Consider the following 25,697-nt stretch of genomic DNA (forward strand, 5'->3'; position numbering starts at 1 on the left):
TTCTATGGACCCAGCACAGTATGCATCAGTCACTGTTTTTGAGAATGTGGGCGTCTGCATCTGTGTCTGTGTGTGTGTGTATGTGGTCTAATCAGCCTGTGTTTGTTGCTGTGGACTCCCTGCCGTATGCTCATTAGACGACTTCTGGGCAAAGCCTGCTCTTTCCCCGTCTCTTTGCTGGAAGCCATTACAATGGCCTCTTTCTCAGCTGCTCCTGCACCCAGCAAAAACCCTTTAACCATGATTCATGTCTCCACAAGTAACCAGACATATCCCCGTTCAATGTGGCGTAATTGTACTGGTAATGGTACAATATAGTTCTTCAACACACAAATTAAATTATATACAAATATGTTTTGATACCTTTACCCAAAACAGGCATTATACTTGATGAAGTCGTTTTCTCTCAAAAACTGGTAGGAAAGTTGGACAGTGTCGTCCCTATTCGCGGCATCAACAATCGAGGCTTATATCATGATTTATTTTTCCAGCACAGACTGACTTGTTATAAAAGTTCCTAAAACATGAACAATATAATTACTGTATCTCATCACAATACAGTCTGATCAGGAAGTCATGGCACATATCTCTTTGTGGCAGCACTCCCTTGCTCAGAATTAAATCCAGGGACTTAACAGTCCCTCAAGGCTTAAATGAAGTCATAGCAGAGGCCTTTAGGCCTGAATAGTATGTGTGTTAGCGCTCCAGTGAGTCTGTGCCTGTATCCTACTACTATACTGTAAGTCCCTTTTGATGTTAAGGGCCTTTGAGAAGGCTGGCCTCTTGGCTTCTCTGTATCCTCCATTCAGACGAAGAGGCCCTTTCCTTCTGCCATGCCTCTTCTTCTCTGTAATTAGTACAGTGGACATAAAGACAGCCATCCTTTCTTCCTGTCGGAGGTGGCTAGTGCTGAATCAGGCTAATGTTAACGGTAGGCATTTTGTTTGGGGTGTTTTATGCCCGTCCCTGGCATCGAGGGGCAGGTTTGGTTTGGCAGTGCCAGTCCTGAGTGGGCTGGGCCAGGTTCTGCCTGTACCCCTCCCCCCTCCTGCCCCATCTATCTTGTCCCTCCTCCCTGACTGGAATTCAATTGACCTTTTGTTCTATCTCACAGCCAACGGCGTGAGCCCAACCTTCTCTCCTCTTGTAACGGTCCTATACCACATTTTTTGTTATGTCCCGTCCAACACTTTCATTACCCATCTGCACAGCAGCACCCCCCCACACACACACACACTTCTCTGCACCTCACACCCCCCAACTCCACCGTATAGCACCCATGAAACTGTGAAAGGGGGGCCTCGTTTTTGGCAAGAGCCGCTGAGGAATTTTACGATTGAGGAAAACTGCATCTCTCCTCCTCCTGCTGCTGCTGATGATGGTGGTTATGGTGATTGGCTTTTATTTGTGTCTGCTCTGGTTTTTTTTACACACAGCACTTTTCCTCCTCCCTCCTTTTCTCCCTCCCTCCCCCTTCTTTCTCTCAGAGGACTTTTCTGACTTTGTAAAAGTGCTGAGGTGGCTCCTCTGTCGCTCTGTCGCTCTGAGGTTCTGTGACTAGGCCTGCCGTGCCGTCACCTGTCAATCATGTTGATCTGTAGGATTGACTGATTGATCCCCCAAGGCCCAGCCATTCTCACTTTATCAAGGCCGTAATTACTTTAAAAGTCAAACAAGCACCTTTGTTTCAACTTTACATCCTACTACATCCACCCTCTAGTCTACATATTTATCCTCCCCTGTTTTATACTCTCTCTCTCTCTCTCTCTCTCTCTCTCTCTCTCTCTCTCTCTCTCTCTCTCTCTCTCTCTCTCTCTCTCTCTCTCTCTCTCTCTCTCTCTCTCTCTCTCTCTCTCTCTCTCTCTCTCTCTCTCTCTCTCTCTCTCTCTCCTCTTTGCCCTAGCTTCAGCCGTGTGAAAGTCATTAAATATTTTTGTTGCCCTCTCGTCCTCTCTCCTCACACACTCCCTCCCTCTCTCCTCACACACTCCCTCCCTCTCTCCGCTCCCCTCACACACTCCCTCCCTCTCTCCTCTCTCCTCACACAACGCCCTCCCTCTCTCCTCTCTCCTCACACACTCCCTCCCTCTCTCCTCTCCCCTCACACACTCCCTCCCTCTCTCCTCTCCCCTCACACACTCCCTCCCTCTCTCCTCTCTCCACTCTCCTCACACACTCCCTCCCTCTCCTCTCTCCTCACTCACTCCCTCCCTCTCTCCTCTCCCCTCACACACTCCCTCCCTCTCTCTCTCTCCTCACTCACTCCCTCCCTCTCTCTCTCCTCACTCACTCCCTCCCTCTCTCCTCTCCTCACTGCAGGCCTGTTGTGGTGTGATACAAACTAAAGATCACCTTTGGCATCACAGCACCTCGTAACCAATCAGGGCCCTGCATTGTTAGATTGCTGAATGGTGGACCTGCTGTCCGTGTGATAGGGCTAGTGGAGAGTTTGTTTGTGTGCGAGTGTGTGTGTGTGGGCATGTGAATGTGGACATGTGTGCATATGTACGTGAGTGTGTGTGTCTGAGCACAGCTCTCTCAGCAGTAATCTTGTGACTGTGTTAATAAGTCTCTAATAGGGTCTAACAGTGATAGTTTCCAAATGACTGACTTCCTGCTGCTGTGAGGACTGCTTCTTCTCTGAGATACACTCCCTGGCTCTGTCTGGGACCCCATTGTATGTATTTGAGATGTCGCTCTGTTCTGTGTTACTCTGTTGCTCTGTTGAAAAGGAGAACAGGAGAAACAGGAAGAGTGAACTCTGGCTGCAGAAGCTAAATGAATGAACGTCTAACACATTTTGAAAAAACTTTTCATTGGTTATATGAAAAAGAAGACATTTGTAAAGCTTCCTTCCTATGCACTCGTAATCTCAAACGTACAAAGGCCAACCCTCGCACATGCACATTCTCTCTCACTGAAGTGTAACAGCCTTTGACCCTTTAGGACAGGGTGCCTGTTGCATTGTCCTGTGAGGTGATGGCTCAGGTCAGGGCAGGGCGGCTAGCTGAATGGGTCGGGCTATGGACCGCGTGCAGCCATTGTGCAGGCCTCATTCCACCACAAACAAAGAGAACATAGCCCTGCTAAAACAGGCGCTACTACCATTGTGTCCAGCCCAGTTCACTGGCGCAGAAAGCCTGTGCTGCTTCAACAGCCTGCCATGGCATTATGTTGAGGCCATCCCTGAGTACAGTAACAATGTTAACATCACACTACTCTACATGCCAGACATCAGGTACAGGCTGCTTGTATAGTGTAGGCTTCTACTGCTCTAACTAGGTGGCAATTCAGTTGACATTTCAGGTTCAAATCAAGCCAGTCTGTCTCCTAAGAAAAGCAATAGCAGAGTCAGATTCCTTGTGTCCATTCCAAAAAGTTTCTGTTCCCATGCTCTAGAGTGATGTAGGCTTGTGTTACCTATATCTCAGGGGAGCCAGGATGGGACCACAGCCACATCCCCAGACAGGATCCCTCGGAGCCCAGGGAGTTTTACGAACCTCCTAATGAGAGCAGTAGGGGAATGGGAGAGAGGAGAGAGGGGAAATGGAGTTAGGGAATGGGAGAGAGGAGAGCGGGGGAATGGAGTGGTTGCTGTTCTGCTGTGGTGCCACGCTGCCTCCAAAACGGATGAAGGTACAGAAAAGAAAGAGAGAGAGAGTGTGTGTGTGTGTGAGAGAGAGAGAACTGTCAAGAGCGACAGAGAAAGAGAGAGCGAGAAAGCGCTTTGCCCTTTGTACCCGCAACCATTTGTCATTTGGGATGTGCACAAGAACCTAGCTCCTCTGCCAACCACAGTTCACGTGTGTGTGTGCTTATCACAATGCCCCTGCCTACCCCTCTACCACCTCCTAAGCTGAGGGTGTACATGTGTCTATGGGATTAGCAGAGGCTGCCAACCGTTCACATTCTATTTGAATGATCTGGGTTAAATGAGGTAAAGGGATAGTGTACTGACAGGGACTAACTGTATGTGTGTCTGTGTGTCCGCAGGTTCCTCGTATTATGACAACGTGCGGCCGTTGGCCTATCCTGACTCAGACGCTGTGCTCATCTGCTTTGACATCAGTCGCCCAGAGACTCTGGACAGTGTCCTGAAGAAGGTCAGTATCTTCCTCCTCCTCCTCTTCCTCCTTTTCCTCACCCTCCTCCAACTCCTCCTCCTCCTCTTCCTCCTCCTCACTGGTCAGTCACAACCAGGGTATATAACCATCATGCCCTGACTAGAGAGAACATGGTTTATTAACATTCTCATCCAAACTTTTCTTACTTCACGTCTCATATAGAGTTCCCATGCTATCTATAGCCAGCACACATTCTGACCCGTCAACAATAGAGTAAATCACGATGGGGGTAAGAGCTAACCCCCTTTATCTCCATGAAACAAGCAGGGCTACTTGACCCCTGACCCCTATAAGAAAGGGAGGTCAGACTGGAGAATGAGAGGAGGCCTTGGAGCCCGGTTGGGGTGGGATTTGGAGTGGAGCTCCAGCAATGGCAGATTAGCTATGCAGCAACCAATCGAAGAGCAGCTGTTTAAGAAGGAGACAGAGTATTTATGTGAATCTAGGTATTTATGTGAGTTTCATATTAAATGAGAAGCCAGGACAGATGCTGGTAGTTAACGTTTTTATGGTGGCTTTTGGGTGTGATATGTTGATACTTGGCTTGGGAAGCAAACCAACGAGAGTGTGGTAAGGTGTGGAGGTGTGGTGGTGAAATGTGGTCATGGGAATGTTTTACAGCTATTCTCAGGCTTATGAGAGAGTTTGTGTGTGTCAGTAAGTGTGTTTGTTATGACTGTAGTATATGTGTAATGTGTGTGTGTTTGTGTCATGTGAACCAGGCTTGGTGGCCCTCAGCGGTCTCTCAGTAGTCCTCCATCTTGAGGCCATGTGTGGCACGTCCCTTTGAAGGTCTCCTCCTGTGAGCTCAGGACATTGTAAAGACATTCCCACGGAGGCTCTGTTGACGTGTTTAGTGGTCTGGGGGGAGCTGGTAAAACAATCCCCACCCACAGGCTCTGTAGACCTAACCCACGCAACAGCTTGGTTCTACCCACCCGTCTCAGTTTCAGGGCTCAGTGCCCCTGTCTGTCGACATGGCTTTTGGTTTTCCCATGAATCCCCTGGTAGGGGTTGCCATGACCCCCTGACCCCTAGCTGTCGCCCCGGTAATTTTTAAAACATGGGGCTCATGGAAACCTGTTGCCCAATCACCGTCCCAAATTAGACTCTTGACCTCTGTGACCTTGCCTGTCACCAAGGTCATCAGATGACAGGAGCGGGAGGGAATTGAGAATGGGGTGCAACGTGATTGGATGGTATTGAAGAGATGGGGGTAGAGCATTGGGGGTCAAAGGTTGTTTAACTCTTGATGGATGGCTGCACACCCCTGTGTTCTGCATGTGGCTCCTGGATGAATTCAGACATGGTGGATGTTTTGGGGTGTGTTATTTGGTATTTGTGTGGCAGGAGGGAGGGACAGTGTTTTTCCAGCTGAGTCTGAACGATGACATTTAATCTCACAGGGTGTTGTTTCAACTGGACTGCACAGGGTTTTCTGTTCTGTACTCTATCTAAAATAGCTCTATTGACTCAAGCCAGAGAGTGGAAAGAAATGAAATGAATCTCATACCGTTGCATTATATCACACAGAAATCTCTCTCCTCCGTTTCTAGTGGACTACTAAGCCTTATCCAAACCACTCAATTGGCAAAGAGAATTTAGAGCACTGATTTAATTAAAACAGTTTCCCTATTATTGTGAAACGCTAGATTCCTCTGAGATCTAATCATAGATCTGCATATTCATCTAACTGAATGAAGCTGGGAGACTCATACAAATACACAGGGTACTGAACAGAAGTCTCACAGGGAGACCACGAAAGCAAAGTCATTCATTTACATTCATTTAGACTAATGAGATAACTGAATGTCTATTACAGAGAGATTTAGGTGAGACAAATAAAAGGTTAATCCTCTTTGGTTAACGGGGGCCAGGGTCAACCTCCCGCCTCTATGAGCTGAGTGGCCTGGGTAGAGTCCTGGGGATTGCGGGTCAGGGTAGTTTGGGCCAGAGAATGTAAAGGTCCTCTCTGTGGAGTCATTCCACTGTTTCATAGGAATGTCCTGCTGGTGAGGTGACCTGGCTGATGAGCGCTGCTGGCTATTTACTGATGCGCTGTCTGTCTGTCTGTCTGTCCCAGACCTGGATCAAATACTGACCTCGATCCAATTGAGGTGTGCTTGAGTTGGTTTGGAATTTGCACTTTTGGAACTATTCCATTGGTTCCATAATTGTACTGGGCAAAAACAAGTATCTGACATATACAGTATTTCTACTAGGTCTGAACTGTATGTCTACCTCTCTTTCTGTCTATATGTTAACCTCTGCCTGTCTGTATGTCTGTCTGTCTGCCTCTCTCTTTATGTGTCTTTGTTAACATGCTCCTGTCTGTGTGTCCATCCCACAGTGGCAGGGGGAGACCCAGGAGTTCTGTCCCAATGCCAAGGTGGTTCTGGTGGGTTGTAAGCTGGACATGAGGACAGACGTCAGCACCTTGAGAGAGCTGTCCAAGCAACGCCTCATCCCCGTCACACACGAACAGGTGAGCAGAGGGAAGAGGAGGGGGAAAGGATGGAGGGATGAAGAAATGAAAGCGTGAGAGAAAAACACACAGCAGGAAGGAGATCTTTAAAAAAGAGAATGAGAAACCAATCGAGGTATAATGAGACACCCACGGCAGAAGAGAGAGATAGAGCCAACCCATTGTCAAACTAGCTTTAACCCTTAACCCACATTTACATTTTACATTTACGTCATTTAGCAGACGCTCTTATCCAGAGCGACTTACAAATTGGTGCATTCACCCTATAGCCAGTGGGATAACCACTTTACAAATTATTATTATTATTATTATTATTTTTTTTAGGGGGGGGGGTAGAAGGATTCGTTTATCCTATCCCAGGTATTCCTTAAAGAGGTGGGGTTTCAAATGTCTCCGGAAGGTGGTGAGTGTCTCCGCTGTCCTGGCGTCGTGAGGGAGCTTGTTCCACCATTGGGGTGCCAGAGCAGCGAACAGTTTTGACTGGGCTGAGCGGGAACTATGCTTCCGCAGAGGAAGGGGAGCCAGCAGGCCAGAGGTGGATGAACGCAATGCCCTCGTTTGGGTGTAGGGACTGATCAGAGCCTGAAGGTACAGAGGTGCCGTTCCCCTCACAGCTCCATAGGCAAGCACCATGGTCTTGTAACAGATGCGAGCTTCAACTGGAAGCCAGTGGAGTGTGCGGAGGAGCGGGGTGACGTGAGAGAACTTGGGAAGGTTGAACACCAGGCGGGCTGCGGCATTCTGGATGAGTTGTAGGGGTTTAATGGCACAGGCAGGGAGCCCAGCCAACAGCGAGTTGCAGTAATCCAGACGGGGAGATGACAAGTGCCTGGATTAGGACCTGTGCCGCTTCCTGTGTAAGGCAGGGTCGTACTCTCCGAATGTTGTAGAGCATGAACCTGCAGGATCGGGTCACCGCCTTGATGTTAGCGGAGAACGACAGGGTGTTGTCCAGGGTCACGCCAAGGCTCTTCGCACTCTGGGAGGAGGACACAACGGAGTTGTCAACCGTGATGGTGAGATCATGGAACGGGCAGTCCTTCCCCGGGAGGAAGAGCAGCTCCGTCTTGCCAAGGTTCAGCTTGAGGTGGTGATCCGTCATCCATACTGATATGTCTGCCAGACATGCAGAGATGCGATTCGCCACCTGGTTATCAGAAGGGGGAAAGGAGAAGATTAGTTGTGTATCGTCAGCATAGCAATGATAGGAGAGGCCATGTGAGGATATGACAGAGCCAAGTGACTTGGTGTATAGGGAGAATAGGAGAGGGCCTAGAACTGAGCCCTGGGGGACACAAGTGGTGAGAGCACGTGGTGCGGAGACAGCTTCTCGCCACGCCACTTGGTAGGAGCGACCGGTCAGGTAGGACGCAATCCAGGAGTGAGCCGTGCCGGAGATGCCCAGCTCGGAGAGGGTGGAGAGGAGAATCTGATGGTTCACAGTATCAAAGGCAGCAGACAGGTCTAGAAGGACAAGAGCAGAGGAGAGAGAGTTAGCTTTAGCAGTGCGGAGAGCCTCCGTGACACAGAGAAGAGCAGTCTCAGTTGAATGACCAGTCCTGAAACCTGACTGGTTTGGATCAAGAAGGTCATTCTGAGAGAGATAGCAAGAGAGTTGGCTAAAGACGGCACGCTCAATAGTTTTGGAAAGAAAAGAAAGAAGGGATACTGGTCTGTAGTTGTTGACATCAGTGGGATCGAGTGTTGGTTTTTTGAGAAGGGGTGCAACTCTCGCTCTCTTGAAGACGGAAGGGACATAGCCAGCGGTCAAGGATGAGTTGATCAGCGAGGTGAGGTAGGGGAGAAGGTCACCGGAGATGGTCTGGAGAAGAGAGGAGGGGATGGGGTCAAGCGGGCAGGTTGTTGGGCGGCCTGCATTCACTAGTCGCAAGATTTTATCTGGAGAGAGAGGGGAGAAAGAAGTCAAAGCATAGGGTAGGGCAGTGTGAGCAGGACCAGCAGTGTCATTAGACTTAACAAACGAAGATCGGATGTCGTCAACCTTCTTTTCAAAGTGGTTGACGAAGTCATCCACAGAGAGAGGAGGGGGGGGAGGATTCAGCAGGGAGGAGAATGTGGCAAAGAGCTTCCTAGGGTTAGAGGCAGATGCTTGGAATTTAGAGTGGTAGAAAGTGGCCTTAGCAGCAGAAACAGATGAAGAAAATGTAGAGAGGAGGGAGTGAAAAGATGCCAGGTCGGCAGGGAGTTTAGTTTTCTTCCATTTCCACTCCGCTGCCCGGAGCTCTGTTCTGTGAGCTCGCAATGAGTCATCAAGCCACGGAGCTGGAGGGGAGGACCGAGCCGGCCGGGAGGATAGGGGACACAGAGAGTCAAAGGATGCAGAAAGGGAGGAGAGGAGGGTTGAGGAGGCAGAATCAGGAGATTGAGGGAGAAGGATTGAGGAGAGGGAAGAGATGATAGGATGGAAGAGGAGAGAGTAGTGGGAGAGAGAGAGCGAAGGTTGCGGCGGCGCATTACCATCTGTGTAGGGGCAGAGTGAGTAGTGTTGGAGGAGAGCGAGAGAGAAAAGGATACAAAGTAGTGGTCGGAGACATGGAGGGGAGTTGCAGTGAGATTAGTAGAAGAGCAGCATCTAGTAAAGATGAGGTCAAGCGTATTGCCTGCCTTGTGAGTAGGGGGGACGGTGAGAGGGTGAGGTCAAAAGAGGAGAGGAGTGGAAAGAAGGAGGCAGAGAGAAATGAGTCAAATGTAGACGTAGGGAGGTTGAAATCCCCCAAAACTGTGAGGGGTGAGCCATCCTCAGGAAAGGAACTTATCAAGGCGTCAAGCTCATTGATGAACTCTCCAAGGGAACCTGGAGGGCGATAGATGACAAGGATATTAAGCTTAAATGGGCTAGTGACTGTGACAGCATGGAATTCAAATGAGGAGATAGACAGATGGGTTAGGGGAAAAATTGAGAATGTCCACTTGGGAGAGATGAGGATTCCTGTGCCACCACCCCTCTGACCAGATGCTCTCGGGGTATGCGAGAACACATGGTCAGACGAGGAGAGAGCAGTAGGAGTAGCAGTGTTTTCAGTGGTAATCCATGTTTCCGTCAGCGCCAGGAAGTCGAGGGACTGGAGGGTAGCATAGGCTGGGATGAAGTCAGCCTTGTTGGCAGCAGAACGGCAGTTCCAGAGGCTGCCTGAGACCTGGAACTCCAGGTGTGTGGTGCGTGCAGGGACCACCAGGTTAGAGAGGCAGCAGCCACGCGGTGTGAGGCGTTTGTGTAGCCTGTGCAGAGAGGAGAGAACAGGGATAGGCAGAGGCATAGTTGACAGGCTGCAGCAGATGGCTACAATAATGCAGAGGAGATCGGAATAAAATGAACTAAACATCTGGGAAAGGAGAGAGCCACAACTCCCAAATATAACTCTCCCAACTTCTACCTCAGAAACTATAATTGTTGTAAACTACAGCGGTTCAATGTTTTCTAGGAATAGACTAACCTAGTTTATTCAGCTAGCTAACTAGGTGCAGTATTATTCCGTGAAAAACGTCCGGGCACCTCGTCATAACACACGGCACGAACACACAGAGAGAGCCAAACTAACGTTAGCTAGTCACCCATGTCCCGAATTCCTTGAGCGACTCGGGCTATCAATATGAAAAAAACAAAACACAAGTGTAGGTTATGACTTACCCCTAGCAGCTACTATTAGCTAGCCAAGTGCAAAGCTAGCCACTGAATTGACTCAGCCAGTTCGCGTCTGTTCACTCGGTCGTTCCAGCTATTGTTTACAAGTAGCTATCCAGGTTGCAACAAGCTTGCTAATTTTCAAGCGCAGTAGCCACTTGCTACCTAACGTTAACGGTTCAGACAATGAGGTTAGAAAACAGCTGAATGGTAGGCAATTATTGTATGTAATTATTGTAGGCAGCCAGCTGGCGTAATTATAGGCACTCTCAGGCGTGAAACAACTATACCGTTGCTAATAGCTACTCGCCAGCTAGTCCAGGTGGTGAGTTAGCTAGCTAGCTAGCTTCGTGCTACACCCGGCACCGCCGAATACAATACTTAACCTACAATAATTACATACAATAACTACCTACAACAACCCACGATACCTACCTACAATACCTAACTACAATCAAAATACATAGTTTTAAGCCTTACTCGACAAAGCCAAGCTATGTATAAAGCCAAGCTTACCCGACGACCTCCTCCTCCTCCTGCTGATCACTTCTTCTCTGATGTAGCCACCCACAGTTGCTATATCAACAGGGCACACATAGATTATGTACATATTACCTAATACATAGAAACACACTGAAGCAGACATTTTGCAGAGGTTGGCGTTCTGACTCTAATATGCTGACAGCGATGTGGAGGTTGGTTATTGTAAAGGGGGTTTAGGGGGTAGGAGGGTGGGGGGTAGGTGTGTATAGGATTGATGTCTCAGGAGTAGGGCTGTTGCGGTGACCGTATTACCGCCACACTGGCGGTCACGAGTCATGAAGGCAGTCAAATTCCACATGACCGTTTAGTCACGGTGATTAGGCTTCTCTAAGCTCTGATGCTGCTGGTGGTCATTACTAGCCTACCAAACTTGCTAACTGCCTGATACTCAGCACTCTATTGTCCCTCTAATCGCTCTGACATGAATGCAAATGTAATCGAAAATCGAATCAAACACTTCATGAGAGCCCATGAGCTCATGTTGCGCAACATTTCTATAGGCTATGCAATTGCGGGAGAAAACAGAGAGATGGCCTCTATTAAAAAGAGGAGGATCCCGTCAGCTTTCTATAGGCTAGGCCTACTATATTTATTTCTCAACTTTCCTAATATTAAGCACATTGCTTATATTTACAACAGGAGTATAGCCTACCTGGCTGGCATGAAAATAAACCACAGGAAAAGCGTCCTCCATTCGCTATTTAAGTGCATAGATGACATGTATTTTTTCCCGCTGCCCCTGTTTCGAAACAGGTGCATGATAATGGTCCATCCTAAATCAAAACAAATGTCACACATACTCTACAGTTCAAAAGTTTGGGGTCACTTAGAAATGTCCTTGTTTTCCATGAAAACATACATTAAATGAATTTGAATAGGAAATCTAGCAAAATGCATAGGAAATGTAGTCATTGACAAGGTTAGAAATAATGATTTTTAATAGAAATAATAATTGTGTCCTTCAAACTTTGCTTTCGTCAAAGAATCCTCCATTTGCAGCAATTACAGCCTTGCAGATCTTTGGCATTCTAGTTGTCAATTTGTTGAGGTAATCTGAAGAGATTTCACCCCATGTTTCCTGAAGCATCTCCCACAAGTTGGATTGGCTTGATGGGCACTTCTTACGTACCATACGGTCAAGCTGCTCCCACAACAGCTCAATAGGGTTGAGATCCGGTGACTGTGCTGGCCACTCCATTATAGACAGAATACCAGCTGACTGCTTCTTCCCTAAATAGTTATTGCATAGTTTGGAGCTGTGCTTTGGGTCATAGTCCTGTTGTAGGAGGAAATTGGCTCCAATCAAGCGCCGTCCACGGGGCATGGCATGGTGTTGCAAAGTGGAGTGATAGCCTTCCTTCTTCAAGATCCCTTTTACCCTGTTCAAATCTCCCACTTTACCACCACCAAAGCACCCCCAGACCATGCTCCACCATGCTTGAAAGATGGCATCAAGCACTCCTCCAGCATCTTTTCATTTGACTCCTCCAGCATCTTTTCATTTGGTCTGCGTCTCACAAATGTTCTTCTTTGTGATCCGAACACCTCAAACTTCGATTAATCTATCCATAACACTTTTTTTCCAATCTTCCTCTGTCCAGTGTCTGTGTTCCTTTGCCCATCTTAATCTTTTCTTTTTAATGGCCAGTCTGAGATATGGCTTTTTCTTTGCAACTCTGCCTAGAAGGTCAGCATCCCGAAGTCGCCTCTTCACTGTTGACGTTGAGACTGGGGTTTTGCGGGTACTATTTAATGAAGCTGCCAGTTGAGGACCTGTGAGGTGTCTGTTTCTCAAACTAGACACTAATTTATTTGTCCTCTTGCTCAGTTGTGCACCAGGGCTTCCCACTCCTCTTTCTATTCTGGTTAGAGCCAGTTTGCGCTGTTCTGTGAAGGGAGTAGTACACAGCGTTGTATGAGATCTTCAGTTTCTTGGCAATTTCTCGCATGGAACAGCCTTCATTTCTCAGAACAAGAATAGACTAACGATTTTCAGAAGAAGGTTATTTGTTTCTTGCCATTTTGATTCTGTAATCGAACCCACAATTGCTAATGCTCCAGATACTCAACTAGTCTCAAGAAGGCCAGTTTTATTGCTTCTTTAATCAGCACAACAGTTTTCAGCTGTGCTAACATAATTGCAAAAGTGTTTTCTAATGATCAATTAGCCTTTTAAAATGATAAACTTGGATTAGCAAACACAACGTGCCATTGGAACACAGGACTGATGGTTGCTGATAATGGGCCTCTGTATGCCTATGTAGATATTCCATAAAAAATCTGCAGTTTCCAGCTACAATAGCCATTTACAACATTAACAATGTCTACACTGTATTTCTGATCAATTTTATGTTATTTTAATGGACAAAAAAATGGCTTTTCTTTCGAAAACAAGGACATTTCTAAGTGACCCCAAACTTATGAACGTTAGTGTATATTATTTAGTATATGTAAAGACAAGATTAAATCAAGAATAGTCTGATGGGTGACAATATTAGCCTATCACTTTTGAATAATATATTATCACTTGTGAATGATGCCCTGTATAAGAAACAGCCTTTTTTTTGCTACTTGTTCGAATCATAGTCACACACCTCATGTAGCCTAGCCCATACGCCTATATGTTTTAACAAGGTTGAGAGAATGCCAAGAGTGTGCAAAGCTGTCATCAATGCAAGGGGTGGCTATTTGAAGAATCTCAAATATAAAATATATTTTGATTTGTTTAACACTTTTTTGGTTACTACATGATTCCATATGTGTTATTTCATAGTTTTGATGTCTTTACGATTATTCTACAATGTAGAAAATAGTAGAAATGAAGAAAAACCCTTGAATGAGTAGGTGTTCTAAAACTTTTCACCGGTAGTGTACATACATACAGTGGGTAGAACAAGTATTTGATACACTGCTGATTTTGCAGGTTTTCCTACTTACAAAGCATGTAGAGGTCTGTCATTTTTATCATAGGTACACTTCAACTGTGAGAGACGGAATCTAAAACAAAAATCCAGAAAATCACATTGTATGATTTTTAAGTAATTCATTTGCATTTTATTGCATGACATAAGTATTTGACACATCAGAAAAGCAGAACTTAATATTTGGTACAGAAACCTTTATTTGCAATTACAGAGATCATACGTTTCCTGTAGGTCTGGACCAGGTTTGCACACACTGCAGCAGGTAATTTTTTGTCAATTTTTTGGTCCTTAAATGAAACGGATATACTTTTTTATTTATCACAATTTTCTTTAACCAATTATGGTCTTTAATGCAGGGCCGACAGACTAGTTCCTTACTTTTTGCCCCTTCCACTTTCCTCTTCCATTTTTCCAGGAATGCTGCAATTATTTGGTTGTAATTTTGGGTATAGCAGACATTTCCATATGTTTTTGTTAGCTGCATGTGCAACATAACGCCACCAGTCCTACCTATGATATCATTTACGAAAATTATACCTTTTTGAAACGTTTTTTCAAAAGATAATGTTTTTTTAATCAATTAGTATATTTGAGTTTAACCACAATATTTGTTGCATTATTTGTTCTGTCCTTTCTGGTGGACTAAATTGAAATTGCAACCAACTTTCTATTGCTTGTTTTTAAAATAGCGATATTTGGGAGATGATTTCCTTTTCAAATAACTGAAAGTGAGAGGTTGTAATCTGAATAAAGGGAAAAAGGCCATTCTTGAACATAGGGTGAGACATTCTTACTAATTTGCTAGAGAACCAGTTCGGATTTAAGTATAACTTTTGTATGACTGAACCCTTTAGTGAGAGGTCTAATGCTTTAATATTTCATAATTTCTGCCCTCCGAATTCATATTCATTATATAAATAGGCTTGTTTAATTTTGTCTGGCTTGCCGTTCCAAATAAAATGGAATATTTTTTTCGCATATAATTTAAAAAACTGTTCGCTAGGTGTAGGCAAGACCATAAGGAAATAGGTAAACTGGGATATTACTAAAGAGTTAATCAGGGTGGTTTATCCACAAATAGACAGGTATTTACCTTTCCATGGTAGCAAGATCTTATCTATTTTGCTAACTTTCTATTAAAATGTATTGGAATGAGATCATTTATTTATTCCAGGATATGTATACCGAGTATATCCACATCACCATCAGACCATTTTTTTGGTAAACTACATGGTAATGTAAAAGTTGTATTTTTTAGTGATCCAATACGTAATATAGTACACTCACTTCTCATAATTTGGTTGTAATCCAGAGAGGTTAGAAAAATGATCTAGATCCTCTATGAAGCTGTGGAGGGATCCAAGTTGTGAATTTAAAAGAAAACATCATGGATTTCTGGATACCATTTACATAGGAGTGGTTAAAACATGCTAATAACTGTCCTCTGAGTATATCAAAAAAGGTTTGGAACACCTCAACTGGTATGCCATCCAGCCCTGGAGTTTTCCCGGACTAAAAGCTTTAATTGCATCAATAAGTTCCTCCTCTGTATTTTCACCTTCACATGAATCTTTCTGTACGGCTGTTAATTTTACATTATCGATAGAAAAAAAATCCATACAATTAGCTCTGGTTAGAGGAGATGGAGAAGACTGAAACGAGAACATATGCTTAAAGTACTTTGCTTCCTCTTTCAAAATATAATTCGGTGAATGATGGGTGACTACGTCATTTGTAACCAGTTTCAGTAAATTCTTTTTGGTAGCATTTCTATGTTGAAGATTAAAAAAGAATTTGGTGCATTTCTCCCCATATTCCATCCAGTTTGCTTTATTTTTTAAATAATATATTACACTTGATTTTTCTTGAATAAGTTCATCCATTTCTTTTTGTTTTTCCTCTAACTTATTCTAAGCCTCTATGTTACAGTTTTTATTGCTATCTATCTGTTCTGTTAGACTTTCTATTTACTTTGTTAGTATAAACTCTTTTCACCTAAATTGCTTTTGTTTTAGAGATGAGTACTGAATTGCATGGCCTCTAAAGGCACATTTAAAAGTGTCCCATACAATAAGGGGATTTTCTGTACCTATGTTATGTTGGAAAAATTCAGTTATAAATTCCTCTAGTTAAAAACAAGTTATCATTCAATAGGCTTTGATTACATATCCAATATCCTCGCCCACGTGGAAATTCAGTAAGAGTATTGTATATGCCAATTACCTGATGGTCCGACCGCATTCTGTCCCCTATCAACACTTTTTAAACTTTTGGTGCCAATGAGAATGACATAAGAAAGAAGTCAAGATGACGAGCTTGATTGAGCCTCCGCCATGTATATCTCACTAGGTCAGGATATGTAAGCCTCCATATATCCACTAGTTCCAATATCCATGACATTCATGATTTCCTTAAGAGCATGAGGGTGATAGTTTGTAGTGTGATTTCCTTTACGGTCCATTGAGGTATTTAAAACAGTATTATAATCTCCCACCATTATAATATAGTCTTGTATTGCTTGCAGGGTTGATCATTTATTATATATATTTTCAAAGAAGCGTAGATCATCATTATTTGGTCCATAAAGGTTAATGAGCCATATCTGTTTATGGTCCAATAACATACTACCTTGCGGATCTGTTTGGACAATTTGCAAATTCGGATCAAAATGACTGTTAATTAATATCATCACCCCTTTTGAGTTTCTTTGTCCGTGGGAGAAGTATACAGTGGGGGAAAAAAAGTATTTAGTCAGCCACCAATTGTGCAAGTTCTCCCACTTAAAAAGATGAGAGAGGCCTGTAATTTTCATCATAGGTACACGTCAACTATGACAGACAAATTGAGAATATTATTTCCAGAAAATCACATTGTAGGATTTTTAATGAATTTATTTGCAAATTATGGTGGAAAATACGTATTTGGTCACCTACAAACAAGCAAGATTTCTGGCTCTCACAGACCTGTAACTTCTTCTTTAAGAGGCTCCTCTGTCCTCCACTCGTTACCTGTATTAATGGCACCTGTTTGAACTTGTTATCAGTATAAAAGACACCTGTCCACAACCTCAAACAGTCACACTCCAAACTCCACTATGGCCAAGACCAAAGAGCTGTCAAAGGACACCAGAAACAAAATTGTAGACCTGCACCAGGCTGGGAAGACTGAATCTGCAATAGGTAAGCAGCTTGGTTTGAAGAAATCAACTGTGGGAGCAATTATTAGGAAATGGAAGACATACAAGACCACTGATAATCTCCCTCGATCTGGGGCTCCACGCAAGATCTCACCCCGTGGGGTCAAAATGATCACAAGAACGGTGAGCAAAAATCCCAGAACCACACGGGGGGACCTAGTGAATGACCTGCAGAGAGCTGGGACCAAAGTAACAAAGCCTACCATCAGTAACACACTACGCCGCCAGGGACTCAAATCCTGCAGTGCCAGACGTGTCCCCCTGCTTAAGCCAGTACATGTCCAGGCCCGTCTGAAGTTTGCTAGAGTGCATTTGGATGATCCAGAAGAGGATTGGGAGAATGTCAAATGGTCAGATGAAACCAAAATAGAACTTTTTGGTAAAAACTCAACTCGTCGTGTTTGGAGGTCAAAGAATGCTGAGTTGCATCCAAAGAACACCATACCTACTGTGAAGCATGGGGGTGGAAACATCATGCTTTGGGGCTGTTTTTCTGCAAAGGGACCAGGACGACTGATCTGTGTAAAGGAAAGAATGAATGGGGCCATGTATCGTGAGATTTTGAGTGAAAACCTCCTTCCATCAGCAAGGGCATTGAAGATGAAACGTGGCTGGGTCTTTCAGCATGACAATGATCCCAAACACACCGCCCGGGCAACGAAGGAGTGGCTTCGTAAGAAGCATTTCAAGGTCCTGGAGTGGCCTAGCCAGTCTCCAGATCTCAACCCCATAGAAAATCTTTGGAGGGAGTTGAAAGTCCATGTTGTCCAGCGACAGCCCCAAAACATCACTGCTCTAGAGGAGATCTGCATGGAGGAATGGGCCAAAATACCAGCAACAGTGTGTGAAAACCTTGTGAAGACTTACAGAAAACGTTTGACCTGTGTCATTGCCAACAAAGGGTATATAACAAAGTATTGAGAAACTTTTGTTATTGACCAAATACTTATTTTCCACCATAATTTGCAAATAAATTCATTAAAAATCCTACAATGTGATTTTCTGGATATTTTTTTCTCATTTTGTCTGTCATAGTTGACGTGTACCTATGATGAAAATTACAGGCCTCTCTCATCTTTTTAAGTGGGAGAACTTGCACAATTGGTGGCTGACTAAATACTTTTTTTCCCCACTGTATTTCGCCCCTCCCAGTCCTTCCACACAACTTCATCTAAAATTGTTGAATGAGTTTCCTGTAAACAATAGATGTTATAAATAGATGTTATAAATATTGCTCCTTCTCTTTGAACCAGGTAAATATTGCTCTTCTTTTCTTATGATCTGCTAAGCCATTACAATTATAACTGGCTATACTTATTTCACCATTTACCATAATGAGATACAAGTTTCAAATCTATTTATCATAATAAAGTCAGCACCCTGTCTTTCAAAGATAATTCTTAAAAATCCAAATAACTTCACAGATCTTCATTGTAAAGGGTTTAAACACTGTTTCCCATGCTTGTTCAATGAACCATAAATAATTAATGAACATGCACCTGTGGAACGGTCGTTAAGACACTAACAGCTTACAGACGGTAGGCAATTAAGGTCACAATTATGAAAACTTAGGACACTAAAGAGGCCTTTCTACTGACTCTGAAAAACACCAAAAGAAAGATGCCCAGGGTCCCTGCTCATCTGCGTGAACGTGCCTTAGGCATGCTGCAAGGAGGCATGAGGACTGCAGATGTGGCCAGGGCAATACATTGCAATGTCCGAACTGTGAGATGCCTAAGACAGCGCTACAGGGAGACAGGACGGACAGCTGATCGTCCTCGCAGTGGCAGATCACGTGTAACAACACCTGCACAGGATCGGTACATCCGAACATCACACCTGCGGGACAGGTACAGGATGGCAACAACAACTGCCCGAGTTACACCAGGAACCCACAATCCCTCCATCAGCGCTCAGACTGTCCACAATAGGCTGAGAGAGGCTGGACTGAGGGCTTGTAGGCCTGTTGTAAGGCAGGTCCTCACCAGACATCACCGGCAACAACGTCGCCTATGGGTACAAACCCACCGTCGCTGTACCAGACAGGACTGGCAAAAAGTGCTCTTCGCTGACGAGTCGCGGTTTTGTCTGAGTGTGACCCCCTCCCCATGGGTTACTGCAGCCAGTGTTGCCAGCACTGCCACTACCTGGGTGGGGGTACCCCACCGGAATCCCCACCGGCTAGGCACAAGGTCGTCAAGGTTCTCATTAGCAGCTTTGAGAATTACCTTGTATATTATGCTCTCCCATCAGGGGGCTCTGGCTTTGTAGGCCCAACCCTGCCAGGCAGGCTCAGAATCTTGAGGGGGCGGTGCTGCTCTAGTAGGTCTCTGACCGCATTTATCTTTCTGTTTTGGCTGCATATAGGTAACTTACAGCAGGCCCATAAAACAGATAGGGACTTCTCTTTGGTGTATGGGTCGCTCAGGTGGGTGTCTCGGGTATAGGGTTGGGGACCGTTCCATCATGATAGGACAATAAATAAATAAAAATAGATGTATACTTTATTTTTAAATGTATATCCCTCATCTGCACAAAATTGAAAGCTCTCTCTCACAACCACTGCTCACAGACACACATTGGTTCTGGGATATGCAACCATTTCCTTTCTCACTCACTTAACGCCACACTTTTCCAAACAAAAAAATATACAACACACCTTCCATCACAATACATCCACACATACCCACATACTGTGCCTTCTATGTCTTCTGTTTGCTGTGTTTTTATCTCCACCATGTTGATTGAGTATTTTTGTGTTCCAATTAGTTATATTTGAAGATGTATTATTTTGCTAGTTATCCTTTCTTCTAATGCCATCTTATCCATTTATAAAATACTAGAAATGGAAAATTGAATACTAATTATTTTACATAATTCCCTATCTTGAAAGGTACAGTGTACTTGTACTATATTTATTTAACAATTGTTTTATTTTATTGCTTTTCTAGTATTGGGTGTTCCATTATTCGACTCCTCTATGAGAACTTTTTAGAATAGCCATGGAGTAGTCTTTGTGTCTCGGAACATTTGGTTGTCAATATACAGTTTATCGACTACGAGAGCTACACGCTTCCCTTTTAATCTATTCTCCTTGAAGATTGGGTACAGAACTTTGTGCCGTTCTGCAATCTCCCTCAGGCGCTTTAACCCTTAACCCAGCATTGATCCACCCACAGTTGCTATATCAACAGGGCACACATACGTTATATACATATTACCCAATACATAGAAACACACTGAAGCAGACATTTTGCAGAGGTTGGCATTCTGACTCTAATATGCTGACAGCGATGTGGAGGTTGGTTATTGTAAAGGGGGTTTAGGGGGTAGCAGGGTGGGGGGTAGGTATGTATAGGATTGATGTCTCAGGAGGCGAGACACATTTTACCCTGAGATTATATATTCATGCAGATTTAGGGATTTTGAAAAGGCGGAATAAATCGAAAACCAGACTTTGATAAACGAGGCCTTTTATTGCACGCTGCCACATCCTCTAAGCCAGGGGCATGGTAGGATGGAGGGAATGAGGGAGGGGGTGATAAACAGATCAGTAAATCTGTGAAATAATCAGCTTTTTGCGTGTTTCTTTTTAACGCTCTCCCATGTCTGACATACACAGAGTAGAGGGGCTGTTTCACCCCCATACACACACAAAAGCCCAGGGAACAGAGGCCCTTTTCCACGGCTGGCTGTGAGCTGGCCACGGGGCAAAAACCAGATCCCCCACCAAAAAAGCCACAAAAAAAATAACATTAAGCATGTAAATAAAATAGACAAAGAAAAGATAGAGTGGGATATCATTAAGCTCATGGAAAATTGCCAAGGACAATGTTTCAGAGGATCATGTTAGGGCTATTCTGTTTTTGTTCTACGTCATACTCTATTTCTGTCCGAGGCAGCTACTGGACTGTACTGTTCTGACCTGTCTATAATTGCCAGGGAATCTGTGTCACATACTGTACAAGCACCAGGCAGGCTCCCAACAACCAATTTTTGCTGATCTAATCCAATATCCCCCAGCTTGTTATCCTGTTGTTGATCTCAAATTGAATTCCGGTAGCAGAGTTGAGGAGTCACAGGCGAGGTGACCACAGGGTGAACCCCACACAATACACACTAATCTGGCCACAATCTGATAGAGCTTTGCTGCTTGTCAGGCCCATCTCTCCCTCTCCCTTCGTTTCTCTCAACCCCCCCCCCTCTCGCTCTCTCTCACCCTTCCTTAATCTCCCTCCCTCCCTCTCAATCTCTCTCTCTCTCTCTCTCTCTCTCTCTTTCTCTCTCTCTCTCGCCTCCCTCCCTCCCTTCCTTCCTTCTCTAAATCGGTGCTTCCACCTAATAGAGACGTTTCCTTTCATGTGTGACTGTGTGAGGAAGGAGCCTAGATAAGATCACACCAGGCTTTATGAAAGGCCCCATCTGTGTGTGAGTGCATGTAATCCCCAGAGAGGGCCATTGGAGATGTACTGTACTGCCTTCTCATCTGTTACTGCATTAGTGCTAGGCTGTCCCCGTACGACTCTGGGTGTAAAGACAAACCAAAGTAAAACAGGGAAACAGACTTAATCCGGACTAGGCATAATCCAATGCAGAATAAGGAGAGATAGCCAGAGAGGAGAGGGCAAATACAGTACCATAGAATTCTAAACTGAAACTTCATCTGTTCAATGTATCCTTTCAGTCAGTGAGCTTTGATAACACTGGACCTGGGGGGAAGCAGGCAGCAGTTTCTCCTCTCTAGTCTCCCATACATATACAGTGGGGAGAACAAGTATTTGATACACTGCCGATTTTGCAGGTTTTCCTACATACAAAGCATGTAGAGGTCTGTAATTTTTATCATAGGTACACTTCAACTGTGAGAGACGGAATCTAAAAAAATCCAGAAAATCACATTGTATGATTTTTAAGTAATTAATTTGCATTTTATTGCATGACATAAGTATTTGATCACCTACCAACCATTAAGAATTCCGGCTCTCACAGACCTGTTAGTTTTTCTTTAAGAAGCCCTCCTGTTCTCCACTCATTGCCCTGGCTGTGTGTTTCGGGTCATTGTCATGCTGGAAGACCCAGCCACGACCCATCTTCAATGCTCTTACTGAGGGAAGGAGGTTGTTGGCCAAGATCTCGCGATACATGGCCCCATCCATCCTCCCCTCAATACGGTGCAGTCGTCCTGTCCCCTTTGCAGAAAAGCATCCCCAAAGAATTATGTTTCCACCTCCATGCTTCACGGTTGGGATGGTGTTCTTGGGGTTGTACTCATCCTTCTTCTTCCTCCAAACACGGCGAGTGGAGTTTAGACCGAAAAGCTCTATTTTTGTCTCATCAGACCACATGACCTTCTCCCATTCCTCCTCTGGATCATCCAGATGGTCATTGGCAAACTTCAGACGGGCCTGGACATGCGCTGGCTTGAGCAGGGGGACCTTGCATGCACTGCAGGATTTTAATCCATGACGGCGTAGTGTGTTACTAATGGTTTTCTTTGAGACTGTGGTCCCAGCTCTCTTCAGGTCATTGACCAGGTCCTGCCATGTAGTTCTGGGCTGATCCCTCACCTTCCTCATGATCATTGATGCCCCACGAGGTGAGATCTTGCATGGAGCCCCAGACCGAGGTTGATTGACCGTCATCTTGAACTTCTTCCATTTTCTAATAATTGCGCCAACAGTTGTTGCCTTCTCACCAAGCTGCTTGCCTATTGTCCTGTAGCCCATCCCAGCCTTGTGCAGGTCTACAATTTTATCCCTGATGTCCTTACACAGCTCTCTGGTCTTGGCCATTGTGGAGAGGTTGGAGTCTGTTTGATTGAGTGTGTGGACAGGTGTCTTTTATACAGGTAACGAGTTCAAACAGGTGCATTTAATACAGGTAATGAGTGGAGAACAGGAGGGCTTCTTAAAGAAAAACTAACAGGTCTGTGAGAGCCGGAATTCTTACTGGTTGGTAGGTGATCAAATACTTATGTCATGCAATAAAATGCAAATTAATTACTTAAAAATCATACAATGTGATTTTCTGGATTTTTGTTTTAGATTCCGTCTCTCACAGTTGAAGTGTACCTATGATAAAAATTACAGACCTCTACATGCTTTGTAAGTAGGAAAACATGCAAAATCGGCAGTGTATCAAATACTTGTTCTCCCCACTGTATATCAACGAATTGGCGAGGGCACTAGAACAGTCTGCAGCACCCGGCCTCACCCTACTAGAATCTGAAGTCAAATGTCTTCTGTTTGCTGATGATCTGGTGCTTCTGTCACCAACTAAGGAGGGCCTACAGCAGCACCTAGATCTTCTGCACAGATTCTGTCAGACCTGGGCCCTGACAGTAAATCTCAGTAAGACAAAAATAATGGTGTTCCAAAAAAGGTCCAGTTTCCAGGACCACAAATACAAATTACATCTAGACACCGTTGCCCTAGAGCACACAAAAAACTATACATACCTCGGCCTAAACATTAGCGCCACAGGTAACTTCCACAAAGCTGTGAACGATCTGAGAGACAAGGCAAGAAGGGCCTTCTATGCCATCAAAAGGAACATAAAATACTTGTTCTCCCCACTGTGCATGTACCAGACAATGGGAGGGAACACTGGCCCACTGAGCTCTCTGTGGTGGCCATTCTGCTCAGTTTAAACAGCAACACCAGAACATGGGAGGAGAAAGAGGAGAGAGAAAGAAAAAAGAGTGAGACAGAGAGAGAGAGAGTCATGGATTATTCATTAGATGTGGGGCAGGTTCAACTGTCTGCACTGAGGACATGATGTATAGACCAGCAGCATCTCTGTGGCTCCTGCTTGTCTCTCACTACAGTAACATGAGATCATTGGTGCTAGGTTATGGCGCATTAACTGTCATGGTACCTCAAGAAGAACAGTAGATACTATTCACAACAGCAGGATGTTGTTGATGATGATGATGAGGATGATGTTCTTGATGTTGATGATGATGATGGTCTCTAACCCCCTCCCTCCTCTCCTCCCTCCCCTCAGGGTAGTGGGTTGGCCCGTCAGATAGGTGCGGTAGCCTACGTGGAGTGCACCTCCAAGGTGTCGGAGAACAGCGTACGGGACGTGTTCCACGTCACCACGCTGGCGTCTGTGCAACGGCCACACAAGCCTCAGCTGAAACGCAGCAGCTCCCGCAGGGGCCTCAAACGGGTGTCCCAGCTGCCCCTGCCTCCCCTGCCCAGTCGGACTGATACCCTGGATCCTGCCCCTGCCTTGCAGAAGGACCGGGCCAAGAGCTGTGTGCTCATGTAGAGACCCACCAACACAAATATATATATATACAGTACAGTATGATACACAGAAATATATGACAGACAGAGGAACTCTATTTATTGTTTTTGTTTTGTTCAACTTCTTTTATTTTTTTAAGAAATCCTCTATTATTCTCGTTTTGCACTGATGAGGAACAAGGACAAAAAAAATAAAAAAATGCTTTTGTGTGTGTTTGCGAATCTTTTTGGAGCTGTTTACATATTATTATTTTTTTGACTGATGGACGGTGAAGTGGACTGGTTCTCTCGAGACAAAGTCTCAGGGTGGAGAGAGGAGGGGAGGGGAATAGGAAGTGCTGCATGGTCATGGAGTAGGGTTTGTGGAGTGCACTGACTGGGGGATCAACCCTTAACACAAGGACGGCACAACAGCCATCTTTACTGGATGGCTGGAGGAGAAGATTTTCATTCTGTGGAGAAGGTAGTGGAGGAGTTGAATCAGGAAGATGGAACAAGAAACTTGTTTTTTCTCAGTGGACAATGGACATGGTTGCTGTTGCTATGCTATATTGTGATAATACTTCCTGTTGCCATATGTGAGAATAGAAACGTGTACAAAAAAAATGCTGAAAAGGAACTCTTATTGAATGGGCAAATGATGGGAGTGGGTCAGACAGACAGAACTACAGAAGTCAGTTTGATATTGCTTTTGTAACCAGATTTAACAACATGAAGAATGTGTGGAGTTTTCCTCAGATTATTCGAACCACAAGTGCTTTCTAGAAAAAAGTCACTTTACATATCTGTTTTTGTAATAATTTAACACTATTCTATGCGTCAACTCAGATCATGTCAACTTGATTCACTGAAGCTATTGCTGTTGTCATTATGTTAAGATGTTACTTTGTGGGTAATATAGCGATAAAATGTTAGGGCTGTTTTGCTGTATTTTCACCTACTCTAAAAGTCTAAAATAAAGCAACAGCTTAACTGTAGGGAGAATAGACTTCCTCTCTGACCCATGTCTCTTCATTGTGTTTGAGAATATATCAGTGCTGTCAGTCACAAACATTACATAACCAGTTTGTTCCACTGTGCACAGATGTCAATTCAACATCTATTCCACGTTGGTTCAACATAATTTCATTGAAATGTTGTGGAAACAGAGTTGATTCAACCAATGTGTGCCCAGTGGGGTGTGACCATCTTCTTGTTATTACTCAACTCAAACAGATGAATGTTAGCTGAGGGTCCAGCCTGATCTAACTCCCCTATACAGCTCCATGAATTCTTCACACTGTTAAAATTAAGTGCTTTGTAACACCAAAAAGCAATTGAGCTGCCACCAACACGAAGGAGACTAAACTTTGCTGGAGTTTTGTAACACCTCATCCTGAGATGTTTTGAAACATTACATGGTGTGTTGTAACACCACTTAATCAAGTGTTGAGCAACTCCTTGCCAGGGTGTGGGAGCCCTACCGGAAAAGGTTGAATACACTGTTGTGTTGTTTCGAGTTCTGTTTAGGGCAGAATTAGATACCTTCT

General features: G+C 44.5%; 1 protein-coding gene across 1 annotated transcript in view; it reads left to right on the forward strand.

Moving 5' to 3' along the window:
* The window catches only part of LOC121569517 (rho-related GTP-binding protein RhoN-like), a 51,114-nt gene extending 25,946 nt beyond the window's left edge, over positions 1-25,168 (forward strand). The window contains exons 3-5 of the mRNA XM_041880544.2: positions 3,994-4,103; positions 6,475-6,609; positions 23,921-25,168. Of these exons, the coding sequence (XP_041736478.1) occupies positions 3,994-4,103; positions 6,475-6,609; positions 23,921-24,190 (515 nt within the window). The 3' untranslated portion in view covers positions 24,191-25,168. The remainder of the gene's footprint in view (positions 1-3,993; positions 4,104-6,474; positions 6,610-23,920) is intronic.
* Positions 25,169-25,697: the final 529 nt, after the last annotated feature.

The sequence above is a fragment of the Coregonus clupeaformis genome, chromosome 30 (genome assembly GCF_020615455.1).
Source record: "Coregonus clupeaformis isolate EN_2021a chromosome 30, ASM2061545v1, whole genome shotgun sequence".
In the NCBI taxonomy this organism is placed as follows: Eukaryota; Metazoa; Chordata; class Actinopteri; order Salmoniformes; family Salmonidae; genus Coregonus; species Coregonus clupeaformis.